Here is a 17,744-nt window from a genome sequence, read left to right on the forward strand (position 1 = left end):
GACTGTCATGTAATAATATAATTCTCATTCATTTGCATTCCAGTATGCTTTTCTGACTAAAAGGGAAGAAATATCTTAGCAACTTTAGAATTGTACTTAACCCTGGGTACACACACCCATGACTATTTGTATGAAAATTTGTATTTAAGTGTCTAAATGCAGCCTCACCTGTGCTTTTCCCCCATGGTGTGGCATAAGAAAACAGTTGGTGACACAAGCTGGGGATCTGTGGGAATTGAAGTCAGTGAAACAGATCGTGTGGAGGAAAAATAGTTTCCCAGGCTTACAAGTGAGACTTAAAGTGATTTGGGATGAAATTGATATAAATCAAGCAGAAAGGTTGTATTGATACCTTAGGTCATTTAGTTCAATCATTTTCCCAGTGCTTTTAGCCCTCTTCAGAGTCTTAACTCCATGGCCCTCCAGTCTCAACTTGGACACCTCCAAAAAAACATTCACTTCAACAAAAGTTTATTGAGTGCCTATTATGTGACAGGCTAGGAACTTGGGATACAGTAGTGAACAAAACAAAGATGTCTTTCCTGTGGCACATCTGGAACATAAGTTTCTTTTTTTTTTTTTTTTTTTTTGAGACGGAGTCTCGCTCTGTCTCCTAGGCTGGAGTGCAGTGGCGCCATCTCGGCTCACTGCAAGCTCCGCCTCCTGGGTTCACGCCATTCTTCTGACTCAGCCTCCCAAGTAGCTGGTACTACAGGCGCCTGCCACCGCGCCCGGCTAATTTTTTTTTGTATTTTTTAGTAGAGACGGGGTTTCACCGTGTTAGCCAGGATGGTCTCCGCGCCCGGCTAATTTTTTTTTGTATTTTTTAGTAGAGACGGGGTTTCACCGTGTTAGCCAGGATGGTCTCCATCTCCTGACCTCGTGATCTGCCCTCCTCGGCCTCCCAAAATGCTGGGATTACAGGCTTGAGCCACCGCGCCTGGCCCATAACAGTTTCATGAGGTGGTCTGTCTCATGTTATATGGCTCTGGTAGCTGACAAGTCTTGTGTTCTGGCTCTCCACCAGGGAGAAAGAAGCCACAGCCAGTCCCCTTCTTGTGTTTGCCTTTCCCAGTGTGTGGACTTAAGTGCATGGCCCCATAGTTGTCCCTCTTGAGTTTTGTTGTTGTTGTTTTGGTTTTTCTTGGTCTTGTCATACCATCTGCGTACATCTCTGAATCCTTTTTTTTGTTTTGTTTTGAGATGAAGTCTCACTCTTGTCGCCCAGGCTGGAGTGCGATGGCGTGATCTCGGCTCACCGCACCCTCTACCTCCCAGGTTCAAGTGATTCTCCTGCCTCAGCCTCCCGAGTAGCTGGGATTACAGGTGCCTGCCAACCACGCCTGGCTAATTTTTGTATTTTTAGTAGAGAAAGGGTTTCACCATGTTGGCCAGGCTGGTCTCAAACTCCTAACCTCAGGTAATCCGCCCGCCTCAGCCTCCCAGTGCTGGGATTATAGGCATGAGCCACCACGCCCAGCATCTGAATCTTTTAAAATCCTGGTTATGTCATCTAGCATATTCATTACCCTCCAGTTTCCTAACTGCAGGTTTTGTAAAAGCACCAACAGATCTTTGTACTAAAGTCCTTCTATGCAGCCCCTCCGGATCTGCCTTTTAATATCTATAAAAAGACAGTGAGGTTGATCTGGCATGACTTGTTCTTGGTGGGCTCATGCTGCTTCCAGATGCTCCACTTCCCATTCTACATCCTCACAAACCATCTGTTAGCTAATCGCATCCAGAATTTTGTCTGGGTTTCATTTCAAGCTAACTTTTACATTTTATGGAATTTGCCATCTTTGACAAAAAACGAGAGACTTGACCCTTCCTAAGTCTTCCAGTGTCCTATGATGTAATTTCTCTATGACAGGAGACTAGTCTTGGACTCTTACTCCTGCTTGCCAGTGTGTTTGGTCAGCTCTTAAGAACACCCTTTCCTCATCTTTGGTGCTCTTTTTTTTGGCATTTTTTTCTTAGTGATACTCATTGTTCTTTGAGCTTACCAGCATCCTCAACATTCTTGCTCTTCATTCCCATAATTGCTCTGTGTCATCTGTGATTGCGTTTTTATAATTTCTTCTTGGATTGTCTTTGCCCCATTTCAAAACCTGTAGTAATTTGGATTACATCTGGTCTCTGTGTCTTTTGAATTGGCCTTCCCAAGGGCCCATGGTACAACTTCCTTTACTGACTGACCTGGAATTATCAGATTCCCACTTTACCAATTGGTTTTGCTTCGTTGCTTAGAATTAAATTTGTATTAGCATTTTCTTCATTGCTGCTTCTGCTTGCTGAGGTGAAGTAATCTGCAAAGTAAGTTTAGGTTTCAGTAATACTGATTGGACTTTGTAATCTCTTAGGGATCATCATGAGTTCCTCCTACTGGGTGGCCTGCAGTGCTGTTGGGCCTGTATGTGTTCATCATGAAGCATCTGACTCAGCCCTGGGGGTCCATGCGGCAAGCTTACAGCCTCCCAGTGTAATGGAGCTTCTGTCCCTCACCTCACGTCACATTCTAGCAACGTGAAGCCTTCTTACCAAGGCTTCTCAGAAAGGCCCACAAGTTAGCATTCACCTTAAGCAAGAATCTCAGGTGTGTCCTACCCATCCCGTGGTGGTGTGTGGATGTCTGGTGCCCGAGGAATCATTTCCACTCGCCTCCTTGGACCTTTCATCAGGACCGACCAGGATCCTCCTCCACCCTTCTGTCTTTGACATTGTGTCAGTTGTCCTTCACAGCATCTCAGCTTTATTTCTTCAGTACCAAAAGTGCTTTTTTTCCTTGATTATAATACCATGCAAACGTAGGAATCTTTAGAAAGTCCTTTAGAATTTTAGAAGATTCTCATATTTAAAAATATATACATATATGTTTGTGTATGTATATATAATATATAACATATATTATAATATATATTATACATAATATATATTATATAATATATTATGTATAATATATTATATATAATATATATTATATATATTTATATTATATATTATATATATATATATTTTTTTTTTTTTTGAGATGGAGTCTTGCTCTGTCGCCCAGGCTGGAGTGCAGTGGCATGATATCAGCTCACTGCAACCTTTGCCTCCTGGGTTCAAGCAGTTCTCTGCCTTAGCCTCCCGAGTAGCTGGGATTACAGGTGCCTGCCACCAGGCCGGGCTAGTTTTTGTATTTCCTGGTAGAGATGGGGTTTCACCACCTTGGCCAGGCTGGTCTTGAACTCCTGACCACGTGAGCCACTGCGCCCGGCCCAGAAAAAAATATTTTTAAAAGGTTTTTGTTCCTCTTTCCTAATGTGTAAATTAAGTCAGAATGCCATGGAATTGGGGCCCTGGTGTGGTTCAGGCAGGGCCTGTCCCATCCTGGTCATTAGGCTGACCTCTGTTTTCTGCGATAGCTGTTTTCTGGTGATAGCTGTTGAGTGAGAAGAACCATCAGCTAGGGGTTCACAGAGAGAAGTTTATTCTCATGACTGCTCCCACACTAAGAGCTTGAGGTTTATATAATTTGCCAACAATCTACCTTCTGTCTATGAATTTACCTATTCTAGGTACCTGATATAAGTAAAATGATACGGTATTTGTCCTTTGGGTCTGAATTATTTCATTGGGTACAATGTTTTCAGAGTTCATCCAGATTGTAGCATATATCAAAACTTCATTCCTTGTCCCATCATGGGGTGGCTCACACCTGTAATCTCAGTGCTTTGAAAGGCCAAGGTGGGAAGATCGCTTGAGGCAAGGAGTTTGAGACCAGCCTGGGCAACATAGTGAGACTCCATCTGTACAGGAAAATAAGATAAAGACTTCATTCCTTTAGGGCTGAATAATATTCCATTGTTATGTATATATCACATTTTGTTAATCCATTTATCTCTTGATGGATACTTGAGTTGTTTTCGTTATTTTGGCTATAGTGAATAATGCTGCAGTGGACATTGACACACAAATGTTTGAGTCCTTGCTTTCAGTTATTTTGGTTATATATCTCGGAGTGGATTTCTGGGTCAAATGGGTAATTCTGTGTTTAGCTTTTTTTTTTTTGAGACGGAGTTTTGCTCTGTTGCCCAGGCTGGAGTGCAGTGGCACAATCTCGGCTCACTGCAACCTCCATCTCCTGGGTTCAAGCTATTTCTCCTGCCTCAGCCTCCCAAGTAGCTGGGATTACAGGCACGCACCACCACACCTGGCTAATTTTTGTATTTTTTAGTAGAGACAGAGTTTTGCCATGTTAGCCAGGCTTCGAACTCCTGACCTCAACTGATTGCTCACCTCAGCCTCCCAAAGTGCTGGGATTATAGGCATGAGCCTCCCATGTTTAGCTTTTTGAGGAACTGTCAAAAAGCTGCCATAGCAGCTGTACCATATTCCATTCCAACCAGCAGTATATAAGGGCTCCCTTCTTCACCGCCAAAAAAAAATTATTCCACATCCTCATCAACACTTGTTATTTTCCATATTTTTTATTATAGCCATCCTAGTAGGTGTGAAGTGGTATGTCGTTGTGGTTTTGATTTGCATGTTCCTAGTGACTGATGTTGAGCATCTTTTCATATTGGCTGTTGGCAAATCTTTGGATAAATATTTTCAAGTTCTTTGCCCATTTTTAAATTGGGTTATTAGGGCGTTTTTGTTTGTTTTTTATTTTATTTTATATTTTTTGAGACAGAGTCTCACTCTTTCCCCCTGGCTGGAGTACAGTGGCACACACGATCTCGACTCACTGCCAACTTCTGCCTCCCAGATTCAAGCGATTCTCCTGCCTCAGCCTCCCAAGTAGCCAGGATTATAGGCACTCACCACTATACTCCGCTAATTTTTTGTATTTTTAGTAGAGATGGGGTTTTACCATGTTGGCCAGGCTCTTCTGGACTCCTAAACTGAGGTGATCTACCTGCCTTGGCCTCCCAAAATGTCGGGATTACAGGCGTGAGCCACCATGCCTGACCTTAGTTATTGTATTTAGGCTGTTGATCCATTTTAAATAACTTTTTATGTATAGTGTGAGGTAAGGTTTCCGAGTCTTTCTTTTGCATGTGGAAATTGGTGCAGTTGTCCCAGCAAGGTTATTCTTTCCCTGTCGAATGGACTTGGCACCCTAGTCAAAAATCAGTTGGCCAAAATGGGTGTGGTGGTGCACATCTGTAATCCCAGGTACCCTGGAGACTGAGGTGGGAAGATTGCTTGAGCCTAGGAGTTGAAGATCAGCCTGGGCTACATAGTGAGACTCCCATGTGTTAAAAAAAAAAATCACTTGATCATAAATGTGTGGGTTTATTTTTGAACTCTCAGTTCTATTCCATTGTTCTGTATGTCTCTCCATATGTCAGCACCACACTGTTGATTATTATAGCTTTTTATAGTAATTTTGAAGTCAAGGAAGTATAAGTCCTCTAACTTTGATGCTTTTCAAGATTGTTTTGGCTATTCAGGTTCCTTGCAATTCTATATGAATTTGAGGATTGGTTTTCACATTGCTGCAAAAAAAAAGGCTATTAGAATTTTGATAGGGATTGTGTTGTATTTGTAGATCACTTTGGGTAGTATTAGCTTTTTTTTTTTTTTTTTTTTTTTTAATTTCTTTTATGAGACAGGGTCTCACTATGTTGCCCAGACTGGTCTCAAACTCCTGGGCTCAAGTGATCCTCCTGTCTCAGCCTCCGAAAGTGCTGGAATTACAGGTGTGAGCCACTGCATCTAGCCAGTATTAATATCTTAATCATAAGTCTTTCCATCCATTAACACAAATGTTTTTGCGTTTATTTAGGTCTTTAATAATTTTTGGTATGCAAGTCTTTCACCATGGTTAAATTATTCTCGTTTTTTTTTGTTTTGTTTGTTTTTTGTTGTTGTTGTTTTGTTTTTTTTTTTAGACAGAGTTTTGGCCTTGTCACCAGGCTGGAGTGCAGTGGCGCAATCTCAGCTCACTTCAACCTCCGCCTCCCTGGTTCAAGTGATTCTCCTGCCTCAGCCTCCCAAGTAGCTGGGACTACAGACATGCGCCACCACGCCGAGCTAATTTTTGTATTTTTGGTAGAGACGGGGTTTCACTATGTTGGCCAGGATGGTCTCGATCTCTTGACCTCGTAATCCACCTGTCTCGGCCTCCCAAAGTGCTGGGATTACAGGCATGAGCCACCGCACAGCCTATTCTTGGATATTTTTATTTTAGATGCTATTGTAAATGGAATCGTTTTTTTTTTTCTTGGAGACAGAGCCTCACTCCCACTCCATTGCCCAGGCTGGAGTGCAGTGGCAGAATTCTTGTGCCTCAACCTCCTGAGTACCTGGGACTACAGGTGCCTGCCACCATGCCCAGCTAACTTTTTTTTGTATTTTAGTAGAATTGGGGTTTTACCATGTTGCCCAGGATGATCTCAGCCTCCCAAAGTGCTAGGATTCAGGCATGAGCCACTGTGCCCTGCCTGGAATTACTTCCTTTCTTTCTTTTTTTTTTTTTTTTTGAGATGGAGTTTCGCTCTGTCACCTGGGCTGGAGTGGAGTGGTGTGATCTTGGCTCACTGCAAGCGCCGCCTCTCGGGTGCACGGCATCCTCCTGACTCAGCCTCCCAAGTAGCTGGGACTACAGGCGCCTGCTACCACACCCGGCTAATTTTTTGTATTTTTAGTAGAGACAGGGTTTCACTGTGTTAGCCAGGATGGTCTCGATCTCCTGACCTCGTGATCCGCCCGCCTCGGCCTCCCAAAGTGCTGGGATTACAGGCGTGAGCCACCATGCCCGCTTGGAATTACTTTCTTAATTATTCATTACCAATATATAAGACACAACTGATATCTATGTGGTGATCTCGTACCCTGCAACTTTGCTGAATTTGTATCTTTCCTTATGGAATCTGTGAAGTTTTCTATATATATGATCATGTCTTGACTTCTTCCTTTCCAAAAGCCCACATACTCTTGTACCACAGCATACTGGCCTGTGATACCTTTAGCCCTGCCCCCTGCCTTTCCCAAATAAAATCTCTATGTTAACCAGTAAACAGCCCTCTTGAATCAAGTTACTACTCTGAAGGATAGTGGTAATTTTAAGAAAGAGACCAAGTCTTCAGTATTAAAACCGTATTAGATAGCATTCAGTTTTGGGTTTGAGCACATGAGATTACTTGACTGATACCCAGGGCACACAGACAGGGAGCCTAGCGCTCTTAAAGCCTCTATCTCTCCGGCTACTCTGATTCAGGTGCAGGTGCACAGAGAACACAGGGGCAGGCAGTGGACCCATGCAGCTCCGTGAGGGCCAGGGGTGTTTGTCTCCTTTGTGTCCTCTGTTGTATCTCTCCACGGCCTACACATAGATGTTCAATATTTGTTGAATGACTAGAGGAATAAAAGCCACAGAGAGCAGGATGATACCTGTCTGGTGATTATAGTACATGGGCTTTGTTTTGTTTTAGATATTTTGGGGGCTATAAGCCCCTTTGAGAATCCAGTGAAAGTTGTGCAGTCTTCAGAAAAACAGCATACATTCATGCATGTGCATACAACTTCGCAGGATGTTCTTTGATCACTGAGACCCATTCACATCAGTCAAGTTAGAACTTATGATTCCAGTGTCACCAGTGTACTCCTGATCTTACTTTTATGTAACCTGAAAGCATACAATCTCAGCATATCAGTACAGGTAGCGGAGGCTGATTATGGAACCAAAAAACTGCTGTGACGACCAGTGCTTGGGCCATCCAGTGCCTTGACTGCTCTTTGAATCAAGTGCCAGATGCCAGTCAGTAGAGTCATTTCCTGGACCACACTCTGGACAAGTAGGGCTGTAGGAAACTATTGCCAGCAGCAAGAGGTACCCTCTTGCCATTTAACTCTTGGTGGACATAAAAGGGCTGACTAGTGTCCCTGGCATATGTGTTTTAGAGTTAATGTGCCCACTCCCCAAGTGCTAAGTGCGGCCAGCCACAAAGATAGTATTTTGACAGTTCTAATAATGATTAGGATTGTCCTGTTCCATAGGGTGAAAATTAATAAAGATGATGCGTTAGGTATGTGTTTCCTCTTAATCTGTTGATAAGGTCAGCCACATCTTCCAGGTGTAGTTTGCCCCTTGAACTGAGTTGGTATCTACCCACATCAAGATTGATCTGCCCTCTAAGACTATACTTTCAGGGATCATTTCTATAGTTCATTACTAGAGAAGTTTCTCTGAAGGTGTAGAGCACTCCCCCCCCCAAAAAAAACCAGATTGATCTGCCCTCCAAAGTGAGTGCTGCTTTGAGTTGGATCCGTGTACCATGAACCCAGAGGAAGAGCACTACACCAGAATAGGGAGTGATGAGGGAAACAGCAAGATGGCTGCCAAGCCACCAACCATTTTAGGATCTGAGCACAAGCACTGTTCGGTAGAGCCATGGAAGAAGCTGCTCCATAGCCAGGCTGCATAACAGCCAGGATATCTTTTCTGTGTTGAGATAGAAAACAGCATGAAGAATGATGATGGTGTTTTAGCATGTGGAAACTCCTGCAAGGCCACAATGAGGCACTAATGGTCAAGGGGCCACCAGAAGTCTCTCAGCCATTCTCTTCCTAGGCTGCTCTTTGACCTGCTTCTGCTGGTCCAGGTTCCCTCTGTCTAAGCAGTAGCTCCTTGATCCTGTGCTCTGCAGCAGTGATTTAGTAGTGTTTTTCTGCCACTTGCTGCTTTTATGTGTTTTTTCTCTCTCTCTCTTTTTTTTTTTCCAATAGAAGCTAGGTCTCACTATGTCACCCAGGCTGGTCTTGAACATGTGGCCTCAAGTGATCCTCCCATCTTGGCTTCCCAAAGTGCTGGGATTACAGGTGTGAGCCACTGCGTCCAGCTACACCAAGTGCAGTGACACGATTTTGGCTCACTGCAACCTCCACCTCCCAGGTTCGAGTGATTCTCTTGCCTCAGCCTCCCGAGTAGTTGGGATTTGGGATTACAGGCATCTGCCACCATGCCTGGTGATTTTTGTATTTTTTAGTAGAGACGAGGTTTTGCCATGTTGGCCATGCTGGTCTCGAACTCCTGACCTCAGGTGATCCATCTGCCTTGGCCTCCCAGAGTGTTGGGATTACTGATGTGAGCCACTGCGCCTAGCCTTTTTTTTTTTTTTTCTTTTCTTTTCTTTTCTTTTTTTTGAGACCAGGTCTCGCTCTGTCACCCAGGCTGGAGTGCAGTGGTGTGATCACAGCTTACTGCACCCCTGCAACCTCTGCCTCCTGCGCTTAAACGATCTTCCCACCTCATTCTCCCAAGTAGCTGGGACTGCAGGTGCATGCCACCACGCCTGGCTCATTTTTGTATTTTAGAGACAGGGTTTCACTGTGTTGCCCAGGCTGGTCTTGAACTCCTGGGCTCAAGTGATCCACCCACTTCAGCCTCCCAAAGTGCTGGGATTACAGGTGTGAGCCACTGCGCCCGGCCACTTCGTGCTTTTTACACTATGTTATTATCTGACAAAGATTCATTGTGTATCCCACTCAAAAGACAGAAGTTTTTTAAGGATACGAACTGACCTGCCCATTTTCCATGGAGTAGATGTTCAGTCAATTTATTTAATTGATTAGGTAGGATCATGTAGAAAGTATCCTGTTGAAGACCGCCAGACTCACAAGTTAATTGGAAGGCGTGAGGTGTGAGTGTTCTTGGCAGCTTTCAATCCTTAGCCTCATCTTTAATCTTCCCGTAGTCTTCCTTGGCTGCTTAGTATCCATCACAGTAATTTATTAGACCCCGTTTTCAGCCTGTTTCTCATTGGATTTGAGAGGACCCTTGTTGGTGACAAGGTTGGAAATCCTCTGATATATACAGTGCTGTGCTTCTCAGTGCTAATTCCAGCTCTTCCCTTCGTGCATCCAAAGGGTGTGATCATTAGAGGGGGCGTGGGGTTGGGGGCTGGGTTCTATTCAGGAATCTCTACTCAAGTAACAAGCATTTAATTACTGCAAGAACCTTTCAAAGTTGGAAGGAAACTGAGACTTGGAGAACTTAAGCAGTTTGCTACAGTCATGTAGTTTCTAAAAGTGGCAGATCCAGCACATTTGTTTGGTGTCCTGCATGCTCCAAAGTTCATGGCATGGACCACTGGACTGTGCCATAAAAACCTCGTGCCTGTTTTTATTTTGAGATGTAGTCTTGCTGCGTTGAGCCGGCTGGTCTCAAACTCCTGGGCTCAAGCAGTCCTCCCACCTCAGCCTGCCAAGTACATGGAACTACAGGCACGTACCACTATGCCTGGTTCTATATGTGTTTAAGCAGACAAAAGCTTATTTCTTATTGTCTTAGATCTTAGGTGGGTCTTATATTCAAGTAGCGTTTTTATGGACCTAAGTACACAATACAGAACCTTAGATTAGTGCTCTGCTGAACAGAGTAACACCCTGTCTACAATGGCTACCACCTGAAGGTCTTTTTTTAAAATACACCTTTTTGTGTAATTTGACTTTAACCATTCTCAGAATCACGTGTTCATTTCTATCCTGTTGGGGTTAGTGGCCAAAATAGAGGGTTGGTGTTGGGTGGGGAGCTGCTTTGTGCTCAAAAGCTGTTTCTGTGTGTGTGTGTTTTGGTTTTTGTTTTTTTGAGACAGGGTCTCACTCGGTTGCCCAGTCTGGAGTGCCATGGCACAATGACAGCTCACTGCAGCCTCAGCCTCATGGGCTCAAGCCATCCTCTCACTTCAGCCTCCTGAGTAGCTGGGACTGCAGTCATGTACCACCACACCCGGCTAATTTTTCTATTTTTTAGAAGAGATGAGGTTTCACCATGTTGCCCAGGCTGGTTTCGAACTCCTGACCTCAAGTAATCCCAGGAGTTCAAGGTTACAGTGAGCTGTGATCGTGTCACTGCATTCCAGCCTGGGTGACAGACCCCGTCTATAAAAAATAAAAAATTAATATGCCTGCTGGTGCACGCCTGTAGTCACAGCTATTCAAGAGGTGGAGGTGGAAGGATCACTTGAGCCCAGGCGTTAGAGGTTACACTGAGCAGGGATCTCACCACTACACTCCAGCATGGCTAACAGAGTGAGACCCTGTGTCTAAATAATAATGTATGGGCCCTTTGGATAAGGTAGTGTTTGTGATTTAATGTAAACTGTCTTTTTCTTGTTGCAGAGAAATGCTAACTTTGTCTTCTTCATCCGTACAGGTTGGTGACATCGTGAAAGTCACAAGGATGAATATAAATGGCCAGTGGGAAGGCGAGGTGAATGGGCGCAAAGGGCTTTTCCCCTTTACGCACGTCAAAATCTTTGACCCTCAAAACCCAGATGAAAATGAGTGATTGCTGTTGCCCTGTTTCCTGCTGCTTTGTTGTTCTGCCTGTCCTAGTCTCCTTTGAAGTGGGAAAGCATTTTCTCTCATAGGCAAGTCACACTGCATTGCCGAAGTCCAGCTTTCTGCAGACTGGCAGTCGCACACACATTTGGAATGCACACAGCGGCTGCCTCCTGACGTTTGTATCATAGTCGTATTGTCAAAGAGTAGCCGATTTTAGAGTTCTTTTGGATTATAAACTGGAAATACTGATGGAAGCACACAAGTGGAGAGAAGTTGACGAGGAAAGGGTCTTCCTTCTCATTGCTGCCTGTTTGTACGTGGGACTGATTGTGTCATGTTCACCAGAAAAAGCTTGAGGCCATGGCGAGATACTGCATGTTTGCTGTTCCACAAAGCAGTGACTCAGCTGCCATCTTGCTTTTCGTTGGACAACAGGAAGTGAACCTTAAGGAAGAGAGAATTCTGTCCTAAAACTCCAAAATCTGGCTTTTTTTTTCTTTTGTTTCGGTTTGGTTTTGGAAAACTAATTAATTAGACTTGTGTGGGGTTTTTTTTGTTTGTTTTTTGTTTGTTTGTTTGTTTTGTTTTGTTTTTTTGAGATGGAGTCTCGCTCCGTCACCCAGGCTGGAGTACAGTGGCGCAATCTCGCCTCCCTGCAGTCTCCACCTCCTGAGTTCAAGCGATTCTCCTGCCTCAGCCTCCCGAGTAGCTGGGACTACAGGCGCGCACACCACGCCCGGCTAATTTTTGTATTTTTAGTAGAGATGGGGCTTCATCATGTTGACCAGGCTGGTCTCGAACTCCTGACTTCAGGTGATCCACCCGCCTCAGCCTCCCAACATGCTGGGATTACAGCCGTGAGCCGCCGCGCCTGGCCTAGACTTGTGTGTTCTAAACAGGTTAAGTAGCAGGTTGGGTTTTTATGATAGTGCAGGGAATGACTCATGCCTCTGAGCTTCTAAACTGAAGCTGCTGTAACTAAAGAAATCTGAAAAGAACAACCCTGAAGCAGAGGCCTTTATTGTCGTGGTTGCCAGTAGTACCTTGTTTTGCCATGTAGCAGACAACACACAAAATAATGCAGTTGTGATGTGCCATGCTATGTGCACAGCCCCTTGGATTACTTTGTTTTAAAAAGCATCAGAGTTGGGGGGTACTTTAGGGAAACCTTTGCTTACCTTGTTTTGCCAGTGATAAGAGCAGTGGGTTGGAGGGCGGTTGGCCAGTTTTCTGTTCAGCTTTTCAGTGAATGTACCCCTTTAAGGTTAAGACTTTAAACTTCCTTAAAAAGTGGGGTTGTTCATAGAATCATTGGACTCATTAATGAATCGTTAAACTCCACTCACTGAAGCCCAGACCTCCATGCCCAGGCCCAATCTCGCCAGGCTGCCAGAGAAAGTTGGTGCTGCTCATACTGGTCTCACGGTCTAAGTAAGTGTCTGTGATGCTCCCAAGCAAAGGAAATGCAAGCTCTGGAAATTCATTAATGTATTTGATGTCTTAGTGTTTTAGTGACTAGGGAGACCATTAACCAGTTTATCATTAACCACTTATCAGTGTATTGATGTTAAAGCATTTCCCTGTTAGCTAAAAGAGGCCTGTTCATACTAGCCAGCTGGTATATACATGTGGTTCATCCATCATCTGCTGCACATAGCAGACTAAAATTCTGGGAACCCTGTGCAATTTAGTCTGCTCTCCCTTGTGGACCCTGGTAAAGACAAGCCCCAGCTCATAGTGAACACAGCAGACCTAGAAATGTAGCAACAGCCTAATGAGTAGCTTTCATTTACTGAGCATCTGCTGTGACTGTGGCCCTGTCTGGAGGTTCCTAGGTTTTGAGATTTAGAGCAATGCATTCTGGAGACAGAACCAGCAAAACAACCATTTTTCGATTTTTCTTTAAATCAGTATTCCATCAGGCAGATAACTGCTGTATTCATGAATCTTGAGAGTGTTCCTGAGACAGAATTAATGGTCAGTTGGGAAAACTATCACCATGGCTTCCCATCTGTGGTTTTCCTCTAAAAGCCTTGGAGATTAGCCCTTCCTTGCCAGTGAGAACGGTGGCCGCCTCCTGCTCTGCACGGTCTGCGGCAGTTGCCGCTTCTGGTTAGGTGTGTCAGGTTGGCTTATTTTGGATTCAGGCCTGGCATAGCACCCACAAGTGGCAGACATGTCACAGAGTCCCCAAACTCTGCCTAGAAACAGTGTTTGCCCTTTGGCCAGTGACATGGTTCATCCCTGCCCATGTTGAGCTGTGAGTGGAGTTTCCAGCAGAGGGAGGAATGTGTGCCTTGTTCAAGGAGGGCACAGACTCTTAGGCCTTTTTCAACCAGATTTAGCTGAAGGGCTTGACACCTTTGAATTACAGCAGTTGACTCACAGCGCAAGAAGTCTGTGGCCATTTTGGAAAGCAAGGTTTCCTTTCAGCCGTGTCTACTGACCAATATCCCGACTCACCTTTTGTGGCGCACTTCAGAATCAGATATACCTAGAGTATACCTGTGGTTTGGTTTCATAATTAATCAGCTCATTACTTCAGCCCATGAAAATGGCATCCAGGGCTGCCAGGAGATTCAGAGCTCAAAACAAGGCGAGCTTGAGTTCTGCACTCCAGATATGTGCCAAAACTAGTCAAACTTACTGACTTACAACCTTGTCAGTTTTTTTTAATCAGGCAGGGATACTCTCTTTTTCACACTAAACATATGAACGCAGCACTGCTGCCTCAGCTCAGCTTCGTGCCTGGGTTCCCCACTAGTCTGGGAAGACTGTTGTGCTCCATAGAGCAGTGCACATCTGACCCAGAGGGTGGATGTTCATAACTGCTACTTGCTCTGCTCTACCATGTTTAAAGAAATACTTGGATGTTAAATTAACTCACTATGGTTTTTCACCTGGGAAGGAAACAAATTACGTACTAGAGGGCATTGACTGGTTAAAAACTTGTGTATCCTGGGAAGGACCTGCGGTACAGGAGTCAGCCGTGTCTGTGCTGTGTGGAACCACCTGACGACATGGTTAACGAGGAAGACGATGTGTTGACCGGCTGCCGTTTGAGGACTTTGGTCACCCAGACTAGACACCTTCTGTGCTCATGTTTGGAAAGCTGAAAGGGAAGGACAGCTGTGCCCTCCTGGGAGCTCATGTGTCCTTGGCGCTGTGCTAGCTTTCCTTTACAGCTGTTTACAGACAAGGCAGGCCTGAGGCAGATGGCCACTGCTCTTGTGATGTTTGCTCAGAGGAATATGAACATTTTATTTTTGAAAAGGGATGATGTGGTTTTGTGCCAGGTGTTTATAATTTAATCCTTTAATATTATGGTTATTAACTTCTTAAACATGAATGAATTCTTGATGGTTTTAACACAGTACCTAAGACTAATGCTTTCTGTGGACACCACTGAGCTCTGCCTCAACTCCACCCTCTGGGACCGGAGGACTATGCCCCTGGTAACTGCTGTCGGTGTGGACACTGTGCTGGTTCTATTTTCTAAAGGAGCAGAAGGACAAGTCTCTGAGACAGGATCGTTGTCCCTACAGGAGGAACAGTGGCCTTGCTTCTTAGACGGTCTTCACTGTGTGTTTTAAAACAAAAACAACAACAACGTAAAACTCTTTTGACCTGTAACTTAAAGATCATAAACTTCAGGCAATAATATTTTCTGTGTAAGCTTTTAAAATTATTTTTGGGGATCATAGCTTGTTTTATTTTGTGCTATAAAATTAACAGTATTAAATGACTTATATTCTTAGAATACATTGAGTGTCTTTTCTTAACAGATTAGTGCCTTTTTATTTTTGTATTCCGTTTTACGTTACTGGTCCCAGCATCAAAACCCTTGTTTCCATGGCCTGTTTGTATATTGTCTCAATAAAACTTGCATCAGCCGGTGGTGGCAGCAGCTTCGGTGTTTCAGTGTCTCCTCAGTCCACCCCCACTAGCCTCCTGGCAGTTGAGCAGTGGTGAAATCTCTGATGCTCCTCAGAGACCCCTTAGTGCTGCTGCTGACCAAGAGCTAGAATGAAGTCTTGGCATCTGCCCATTCCAACACTCGGGCACCCAGAGGAGAGCACTTGGGGTCTCCCTCCAAAAGAGAAAAAATCTGGCTCCCAGAGTGTCTGCCTTGTAGGTACTGTATGGGAGCCTAGTGTTTGGCCTTCTGAGCATGAGGCAATAGTTCCCACAGGTTGCACCACCACAGAGAACTTGGATCTTTTTCCTTCTAGGCAGCTATATCTGAGGCTTCTAGTAAATACTTCTTCAGCATGAGCTAACCAGGGTTGAATGGTATCAAGCAGAAGTCATGGGAAGTGAGCAGCCTCATTGCAGATCAGGGCATGATACCTGTGCGGCTTTCTTGAATCCTTTTCTGTTCTTGGCTGTACGTGGTTCTCCTGATGAACTTTGGGAGACTTCCAAGTGGATTGGCTTGAGGTATTGGGAGGCCCACTGACACCCCCTCAGCCAGGGCCTTGTTTCTCCTACTCCCAGCTCTCAGTACATTTTATCTTTCACTTCACCTGTACCCTATTCCCATGCCTATTTGTGTATTTTGAGGTGCATATTTTCTTGTAAAACCTCAGGAAGCCATTTTTTAAAATTATGGCTGGGTGTGGTGGCTCATGCCTGTAATCCCAGCACTTTGGGAGGCCAAGATGGGCAGATCTGGAGTTCAGGACCAGCCTGGCCAACATGGTGAAATCTCATCTCGGCAAAAAATATAAAAATTAGCCAGGCGTGGTGATGCATGCCTGTAGTCCCAACTACTGTGCAGGGAGGGCCAAGGTGGGAAGATCTTTTGATCTTGGGAGGCGGAGGTTGCAGTGAGCAGACATACCACTGCACTTCAGCCTGGGTGACAGAGGAAGATCCTTCCCCCCACCCCCCACCGCCGAGACAGTCTTGCTCTGTCGCCCAGAGCTGGAATGCAATGATATGACCTCAGCTCACTGCAACCTCCCCGTCCCGGGTTCAAGCAATTCTCCTGCCTCAGCCTCCCCTGAGTAGCTGGGATTACAGGCGCGTGCCACCACGTCCAGCTAACTTTTGTATTTTTTAGTAGAGATGGGGTTTCACCATGTTGGCCAGGCTGGTCTCAAACTCCTGACCTCAGGTGATCCACCCGCCGCAGCCTTCCAAAGTGCTGAGATTACAGGCATGAGCCACTGCGCCCAGCCGAGACCCTGTCTTAAAAATAAATTTACCAGCAATTTGCACCATTGCACTCCAGCTCCATGGGGACAGAGTGAGACTCCATCTCAAAAAAAAAAAAAAAGTTAAAAATTTATTTAAGACAGTGTCTTGCTCAGGCTGGAGTGCAGTGGTAAGATGATAGCTCACTGCAGCCTCCAACTCCTGGGCCCAGGCAATCCTCCCACCCTTGGCCTCCTCAGAAGCTGGGATTACAGGCATGACCCTCTGTGCCTGGCCCAGGATGTATATTTATATAGAACTATGAGGCTAAAATGTCCCTGGTTCTTACTTTCAGGTTTCTGCTGAATTTGAGAGAAGTCTGTCTTGAAATATCAAAACCGTCACATCATTTCTGGAAGAAACAATACTCCAGAGACATCTTTGAAAACTACGTTTAGAGCCTGGTGTGGTGGTGCATTCCTATAGTCCCAGCTACTCTGGAGGCTGAGGCTGGAGGATTGCTTGAACCTAGGAGTTCCAGACTGCAGTGAGTTATGACTGTGCCTGTGAATAGCCACTGCACTCCAGCCTGGTCGACATAGTGACCCCTATTGAGACATAGTAGCATCTAAAACAATTTTTTTTTTTTGAGACAGTCTCCTCTGCAGTGGCATATTCTTGGCTCACTGCAACCTCTGCCTCCCAGGTTTAAGTGATTCTCCAGCCTCAGCCTCTCCAGTAGCTGGGACTACAGGCGTGCGCCACCATGCCTAGCTACTTTTTATATTTTTAGTAGAGAGTGGGTTTCACCATGTTGACCAGGCTGCTCTTGAACTTCTGACCTCAGGGGATCCGCCCACCTCGGCCTCCCAAAGTGCTGGAATTACAGCATGAGCCACCGTGCCCGGCAAGCATCTCAATTTTTAATACATAAGTAAAAAAATAGCTTGTTCGAACAGGTATATCTTGGCCAGCAATGCTGGACTGGGTTCCTTTGAGGCGAGGGAAACTCTTGGACATGGGACCTAGTGGGGGCTACCCCTCTGCTTGCCTCCCTGCTAGGTTAACAGTACAGCTGGCCCAGCCAGTCTTGAAACCTTACCCTGCAACAAAAACTTGACACCTCCAGGCTGGTCATTCTGGAGGTGTCTTCTCTGGCCAAGTCAGTGACTCCCCAACCCACTATTATGGCTGGACTCTGCTCTTGCAGTCTTAGTGTACACCCTGGTTCTTCAAGGGCAGCAAGCAGGACTATTCCGGTAGCAACCAGAGCTGGAGCTCAGGGCCCTGCGCTGGAAAGCTGGGGCAGCATAAGTGGTGACCAG

At 45.1% G+C, this 17,744-nt stretch overlaps 1 protein-coding gene and 1 pseudogene across 1 annotated transcript in view; both read left to right on the forward strand.

Annotated features, from left to right (window-relative positions):
• CRKL (CRK like proto-oncogene, adaptor protein) overlaps nucleotides 1–15,187 on the forward strand; it is a 36,008-nt gene extending 20,821 nt beyond the window's left edge. Inside the window, exon 3 of the mRNA XM_002834636.5 lies at nucleotides 11,150–15,187. Coding sequence (XP_002834682.1) covers nucleotides 11,150–11,284 — 135 coding nt within the window. The 3' untranslated portion in view covers nucleotides 11,285–15,187. The remainder of the gene's footprint in view (nucleotides 1–11,149) is intronic.
• On the forward strand, nucleotides 8,130–8,203 carry LOC112130711 (small nucleolar RNA U3; annotated as a pseudogene).
• Nucleotides 15,188–17,744: the final 2,557 nt, after the last annotated feature.

This window comes from Pongo abelii, chromosome 23 (assembly GCF_028885655.2).
Source record: "Pongo abelii isolate AG06213 chromosome 23, NHGRI_mPonAbe1-v2.0_pri, whole genome shotgun sequence".
Classification (NCBI taxonomy): Eukaryota; Metazoa; Chordata; class Mammalia; order Primates; family Hominidae; genus Pongo; species Pongo abelii.